General features: G+C 51.8%; 1 protein-coding gene across 1 annotated transcript in view; it reads left to right on the top strand.

Moving 5' to 3' along the window:
- Positions 1–7,432, top strand: part of LOC106001273 (zinc finger protein 398-like) — a 12,280-nt gene that overhangs the window by 4,088 nt on the left and 760 nt on the right. The window contains exons 2-5 of the mRNA XM_013036375.1: positions 302–655; positions 1,143–1,263; positions 6,185–6,292; positions 7,117–7,389. Coding sequence (XP_012891829.1) covers positions 302–655; positions 1,143–1,263; positions 6,185–6,292; positions 7,117–7,389 — 856 coding nt within the window. The remainder of the gene's footprint in view (positions 1–301; positions 656–1,142; positions 1,264–6,184; positions 6,293–7,116; positions 7,390–7,432) is intronic.

The raw sequence follows: 7,432 nt of genomic DNA, 5'->3' as shown, positions 1-7,432 counted from the left end.
GGCTAGCGCTCTACCACTTGAGCCACAGTGCCACTTCCGGCATTTTTTCTTTTTGCTTATTTGGTGCTGAGGAATCGAACCCAGGGCCTCAGGCATGCAAGGCAAGCACTCTACCACTGAGCCACCTTCCCAGCCCCACAGATTTTCTTTACCTGAAGGATCCATGACATTTGGAGCCTGATCAATGAAGGATTTGGCATCTGAAAGAAGTCTCCCCCATTCCAGGGAAACCCTGATTTCCTGTGTCTGGGAATGGCTCTGGGCCCTCTCTTGGGATGACTTGTCTCATGTCTGATTGCAGGAATGGCACGTGGGGACTGACCTCCACCGGGAGGCCCAGATCCAGTCTGCAGAGATCTCCCTTTTGGCCATCTTGGCTACTGTTCAGGCAGTGGAGAAGAAGATGGAGTCTCAGGCTGTCCACCTTCAAAGCCTGGAAGTACGAACAGGGGCAGCTGAGAAGAAGCTGGCCGACTGCGAGAAGACCGCCGTGGAGTTCGGGAACCAGCTGGAGGGCAAGTGGGCCGTGCTGGGGACCCTGCTGCAGGAGTACGGGCTGCTGCAGCGGCGCCTGGAGAACGTGGAGAACCTGCTGCGGAACAGGAACTTCTGGGTCCTGCGGCTGCCCCCGGGCAGCAAGGGCGAGGCCCCCAGGGTATTGAACTGACTCTAAGACCCTCTCAGGAAGAATGGTGGGAGGCCCTTTGGCTGTTGAAGCCTGACCTTGGTCCCTAATACTAGTGATCAGTGGCCTTGAAGGGGCTTTAGAAATGTCAGGAGGATGCTGTGTCTGGCAAAGTATCTGCTTTGGCAAGTGGAGCGGGGTTGTTGGGAGGGAAACGGTTGTATGGCATATCTTGTTCTAGAATGATCTCTGAGAGCGAGGACTAGTACAATTATAGCTCACATGTAGAACAGAAGGTATGCGTGTACCTAGGAGAGTGGTGGGAACTCCAAGAGCTGTGGTCCTGTGTCCCCAGCCACTGGCTCTTGCCAGTGGTAGACGGGAGCTGTCATATGCCCAGAGGTTGGGCCAGAGGTGTCCTCTGGCTTGGGAGAGGGGAGAGGAGACTGAGTTGATTCTGGCTTGTTCGCTGAAGTTGTAGTAACTTACTGAGGGTGCTGGGGACCTGTACTTCCAGGTTCCCGTGAGTACTGAAGACATGGCTGGGTGCTTCTCCGAGCAGGAAGGCTGTCCAGAAGACTGGCAGAAGGAACTCTGCAAGCATGCGAAGGGGTGCCAGGATACGCTGGGATCCCTGGGTAAGAGGCCACCCCCCGGGACTTCTGGGCCTGATTTTATCCTTTTATCCACTTTGTTGGGATTTGGATCGGAAAGTACAACCACATTGAGATCAGTCCCCTGCCTTTGGACAGAGTGTCTGGTAACCATTTTCAGGTCTTCCATAGTGAATGCAAAAAGGTTAAATGGCTCCTGCAGAATGAACACAGACTAGGATCTGCTCCTCACGCCTAGTCCTTCGTGTTTACTTCTCAGGCACAGGGCTCCCCAGTTTTATATTTTCACCCCAGGACTCCCAATCTCTTTACTGTGCACCCTGGAGATTCTCAACTCCTGCTGAATGTGAGCATGCATTTAATGTTTAGGACCAAGTGTAAACATTAGATTTCTCAGGCAGGTGAGTGCACGCATGTGTGAGACTTGATGAGAACTAGGGACTTGTAGCTGCACCCACACGCTGGCTAACCTGTGTGTATACCTGAAGTCCCTCGCTGCTCTGGGCAGTTGGCTGTTTGCCTGTTCTTTCGTCTTATTGGGGGAAGAGAGGACCTCCAGTGAGGCTTGGGTGTCTCACTTTTCCTCCAGGAGAATTCTTTTTTGAAAGAAGAGAGTGCGGACATGCTGCAGGGGTGCAGGGTGAGGGAGGCTGTCCAGCTTGGGGACAGGAGTGAGCATGAGGAGGGAAGGCAGCAAGAGGTCCAAGAGCTGAGTGCCATGTATAACTGAGTCCTCTCCTGGGCCTTAGTTTTCCTCAGTGTCACACAAGGTGGCTAGGCTAGGTGAGTTGGGACTTCTGTTTATGTGGGTGGCAGGACGGATGCCCTTCTTCCTATCCTTGTCTCTTGCTGTATTGGCTTGGCTAGGGAGAGGTTTCACTTCACTCCACTAGGTGTCCTCTACCGTTTGCCACACACTGCTGGAATGGCAGTGAGGGGTGGGTGGGTCCTGTGCTAGGCCTGCAGAGGAGAGCCCTGTCACCGTTCCCTTCCTCCCCACAGACCACGCCACTGCCAAGCTGGAGTGTCCAAGTGCACTGGACAGGGGAGATGAGGTGGGCAGCCTTGGCCTGCCTGGGGCAAAAGGGGTGAAAGCGTGGGCATGCAGAGTCCCCCGTGCCTGTGGCCCTGGGCCTCCCAGCTTCACCTGGTGTCAGGAATCCTGCCTGGAGACACGGGCAAAGGTAGGGGATGTACACTGCTGGACATTACGGCCAGCTGACCACCTGGACAGACCAGGTGCTGTGCTGCTGTCCTGCGTGTCTCCTGCCTGGGGTGTGGAACATCCAGCCCACATGCTCTACAAGGCCCTGAAAGTCATTTGGCATGACAGGGTAGACTTCAGTGCTTCTCATCAGCTGCCTCAGCCTATCTGCTTGTATCAGCAATTTCATATAACTGGTAATGATGTGAAACATACCAGATGGAGCTGGGTGCCAGTAGCTTACAGCTATAATCCTGAGATCTGAGGATTGTAGTTCAGAGCTAGCCTGGGAAAGAAAATCTGTGAGAGTCTTTATATCCAGTTAACTATCAAAGAACTGGAAGTGGAGCTGCAGCTCAATTGCTAGAGTATTCTCTTTGAGCAAAAAAGCTCAGGGAGGGGGGCAGGGGAGGAATGGGAAGGGATGGGAAGGGGAAACAAAGGAGGAGGCTACAATGCTTGATAAGAAATGTACTCATTATCTTTCCCATGTAATTGTAACCCCTCTGTACGGTATTTTCACAAAAAAAAAAAAAAAAAAAAAAAAGCTCAGGGACAGTGCCCAGGCCCTGAGTTATGGCCGGGACCAGCACCAAACAAACACAAGAAAAGCTGGAAGTGGAGGAGGGGCTCGAGTGATAGAGCCCTTGTTTGGAGGAGGCTGCACCGCTCCCAGGCAGATGCAGAATGGGCTGAGCCAGTGTACCCCTTAGGTTCCCACAGCTCCCCTCGGGGCTGGGGCATGCCTGGGGGTGGCATGTCCTCAGAGGATTTGAGGCTGCCTGCACCCCCGTTGTCCCTTCTGCCCTGGCCCTCACTGTCTGTGTCCTGCCCTCCTGGGTTTTCTTCCTTCATCCACAGGGCTTCCCCCTGCCTCCCTTCCCCCCCGCCCACCTCATCCCAGGCCTAGTCCTTGCTCCAAGGAGCTGCCTCCATACTCTGCCACAAACCAGCAGACTAGATTGTGTGTGCAAGTCTGCTTTATTTACTAGAAGTTTCCCCAATGGAGCACCAACTGCCAAAAGTCTGAGAAAGGCATGAGCAGGTCCTCATTCAGTCTGAGCATTGCAGTCCACAGGTTCAGAAGTTTTACATGCCATCACACTGATCAGCAGCTAACCTTTGAGAGCATTTGTCACTGTAGGAATATGTGTGTGTGTCTGTGTGTATCTATCTATCTATCTATGTTGTATGGTGCTGAGGACTGTATTCAGGGCCTTATACTTGCTAAGTAAGGCAAGCATTCTTCCATTGAGCAAAATCCCCAACCCCTAGAAGTATATTTTTTAATGAATTATACAAATGCATTCACACATAAGTACTTTCTCACTAAGCAGAGGTTGTATGAAGTGAAAGAGTTTCAACTGACCACCTGCCTAGGCCAAACTGCCCTTCCCCCTCCTACCCCCCTCACAGTCTAGCTGCTATGATCATTCTGGCAGTAACCTATTAGATTCCCCCCCCCATGCATTTACATAAATATGCACTGTAGAAAAATACAAGGTTTTGGGCTGGGAAGGTGGCTCAGTGGTAGAGCGCTTGCCTTGCATGCCAGAGGCCCTGGGTTCGATTCCTCAGCACCACATAAGCAAAAAGAAAAAAGCCGGAAGTGGCGTTGTGGCTCAAGTGGTAGAGCACTAGCCTTGAGCTGAAGAGCTGAGGGACGGCACCCAGGCCCAGAGTTCAGGCCCCACGAACGGACCCAAAAAAAACAGAACAAACGAAAAATACAAGGTTTTAAAATATGCTGGGCACTGCTGGCTCATGCCTGTAATCCTAGCTATTTAGGAGGCTAAATTTTTTTTGGTCAGCTGTGGAACTTGGTGCTGGGTGCTGTCCCCCAGCTCTTCAGCTCAAGGCAAGCGCTCTACCACTTGAGCCACATTGCCACTTCTAGTTTTCTGGTGGTTAATTGGAGATAAGAGTCTCACAGACTTTCTTGCCCCTGTTGGCTCTGAATCATGATTCTCAGATCTCAGCCTCCTGAGTAGCTAGGATTCCAGCACCTGGCATATCTCCAATTTACCACCAAGAAAGCCAGAGGTGGACCTGTGGTTCAAGTAGTAGAGTAGTAGGTTATAGCAGTAGAGTAGTAGGTTAGTAGTAGTAAGTAGCCTTGAGCAGAAAGCTAAGAGACAGTGTCTAGTCTCTGAGTTTAAGCCTCAGTACTGAAATACACTCACACACACACACATACACAAGATGAGAAAATAATATAAAAACCCAGTCCTGTACTATGTACTGTCTGTAGCTTGTTTTCTCTCAAGAGTGTGTCTTAAAGATCTTTTAGTAAATTTCTGTTGACATCTTTGTCTGAAACTTGAACTGTCAAAATCTAAGAGCTTGACTTTCAGGACTCTGGTTAATAGTGGAGCCAGCCAGCCTAGTGTGTGGCAGGCAGTCCAGTGTGTTCTCTACGTGACTAGATCAGTACCTTGGGAAGTTCTCCATTCATTCACTCACCTATTCATTCAACAAAAAGTGTGCCTATCCTGTGTCAAGTCAGGTCAGGAAGGTGGAGCAATTGTAATAATAATATCAATTACTAATAATAATTGTTATTATTTTGGTTGTAGTGGGAATTGAACTGACAGTGTAACCCAGCCCCTTTTGCCTTCCTTTATTTGTTTATTTATGCATACCTATTTAAACTGAAGACCTCACACTTATTCTGTCAGTTTACTTGCTTAGCTTGTATACTTCACCATTTGAGCCTGGTTTCTTGCTAGTTACTTTGGAGATGAGGTCTAATGGACTGTTCTGCCCAGAGTGAGCTTTGTACTGAGATCCTGAGTAGGATTACAAGTGTGAGCCATCATATCTGGCAGCCACTCCTTTCATAATAGGGGCCTTAGAGACTGGCACAGACTGGTGAGGTAACTTGGGACCTCAGGGTCCTGTGTTACACAGGCTGCTGAATGAGATCAAACAGTAGAGCAGTAGCTTAATGGAGAGTTTCAGTTTCTCTAACAGGGCTTGGTGGGCAGGGTGCTCCGGACCTGGTCCTTCTGACTTGTTGCTCTGCTTTTGTAGGCTCTGGCATTGCTGCCACAGTTCAAGGTGACTCACTCCCATGTCAGAACCATGAAGGAAGAAGCAGGAGGGGAGAGAAGGAATACTCTTATCTAAGGCAACACATTTTGTTCTAGTTAGTAAACACATGTTTAGTATCTAGGTGCTTTGTAAATACTGATCCGTCTGACTTTATCATAGCCTTTTTGTCTCCTCATGTTATAGATGAAGAAACTCAGGTGCAGAGAGACTAGGTAAATTGTCAGCCATGCAGCCAGCATTCTTCATGTGCCATTGGTCATCTGGAAACCTGCTTTTTTGTTTTGTTTTGGTTGGTCGTGGGGGCTGAACTCGGCCTGGGTGCCGTTCCTCAGCTCTTCAGCTCAAAGCTAGCATTCTACCATTTGAGCCACAGTCCCACTTCTGGATGTTTCTGCTTAGGTGGTACTGAGGAATCGAACCCAGGCCCTCGTGCATGCCAGGCAAGCACTCTACCACTGAGCCACCTTCCTAACCCCGAAACCTGGTTTTTGTTTTGGGGCTAGGGGTTCCACAGACTGTCAAACACTAGGTGCTCCAGTACTGCAAAAGGGATGGGGGGAAGGCTCTTGGTGCCTGGTCACCATCCCCTACCATGCTACATGGGGTCTGCTCTGCCTTTGCTGGGACATGGTTCTGCTGGGAGTGCTTTGTGATTGATGCCCCAGGGCTTCCTTGTCTCCCCCTTAGAAACTGGTCAGCTGGGGCCCCCTGCAGCAGTGTTACCCTGGATCAAGCAAGAGCAAGAGGCATGTGGGAGGGACTTGCAGGCGATGGCTACTACACCCTTGAGCTCAGGTAAGCCTCTGTGGGCAGGGCTACAGTCCTGTGTCTTGGGAACATAAAACACCCCCCTCCCCCAGGGGTCTCTGAGACCCTTAGCAGGGCTTTCTCCTATGTGAGTTTCCCAGAGGGAGCAGCAGCAAGGAGGTGACCTGTTATCTTTGTTCTCTGTGGCCTCGCCGGTTTGCTGGGGGGAGGATGGGCGCTTCCCATACAGTTGCATGAAACTATTGTCTTCTTATTCTTGATATGGTTTGCTGGCTTTATTTTATGAACGTTAGCCAGCATGGTGCTGCGCACTACAGGCCTCACATAGGGTATGGGGTCTCCTACCCTCCTAAGGAGTTTACAGTTAGGCGGGAACACAGGCAGACAGTGTCACATTAGAAGAGGAAAGATCTAAGTCTATGGCCAGAGAAGCTGATGGAAGTTTTGACAGGGCCCTAGGAAAAAGCGTGTGTCCTTTCAGTGTAGATAAGGGGAAGGCCTGTAGGTAAGCTGTGTGTGCCACAGACAGTTGGGGGGAAGGGAGGATTGGAAAAGCACTGTCTTGCTGGTCTTGGGCAGGTCCCAGGGGGGCTTTGGAGCAGGGGCAGAGAGGAGGTCAGGGGATGCTTGCAGGAAGGCTCATCGCAGGGCTGTCAGGGTGTTTGGATGGCATTACATAGACAGGACAAGACCTTGGCAGAGGCCAGGGGAGACCAAGTAGGCCGGGTCAGAGCAGGTCGGCCCTTGGTGACGAGCTCCCCGAGGCCCATACTGCAGATACCAGGAGAGCAAAGGGCCTGGTGGCCTGGACACGGGACATGCGACTTACTGGATGTGTCCCCTCCAAGCAGAGACCTGGCTGGCCAGCAAAGAGAAGAGGAGCCTGGAGGGAGAGTCTGAGGGGCTGGAGTCTGCCTGGGCAGCGGAAGGGGGGCTGGACCAGGAGGACTTGGAAGGCAGCGCCTTTAGAGATCCATTTCCCAGCCCCGGGGAGAAGGAGACGGCCTCCCTCCCTCCAGGCAGCCAGATGCAGGCCTTGCCGGCCGCCCAGGACCCGGAGCGGCGTCCGTCCTGCACCGAGAGTGGTGCGAACTCGAGGGGCCGGGAGCTCAGTGGGCTGCACGGTGGGCCGCACGGGCGCGCGGCCTGCGCCCAGCCTCCCGAGGG

Source organism: Dipodomys ordii, unplaced genomic scaffold, assembly GCF_000151885.1.
Source record: "Dipodomys ordii isolate 6190 unplaced genomic scaffold, Dord_2.0 Scaffold282, whole genome shotgun sequence".
Lineage (NCBI taxonomy): Eukaryota > Metazoa > Chordata > Mammalia > Rodentia > Heteromyidae > Dipodomys > Dipodomys ordii.
Note: the sequence above shows the minus strand (reverse complement) of the source record. Positions and strands in the feature narration are given on the sequence as shown.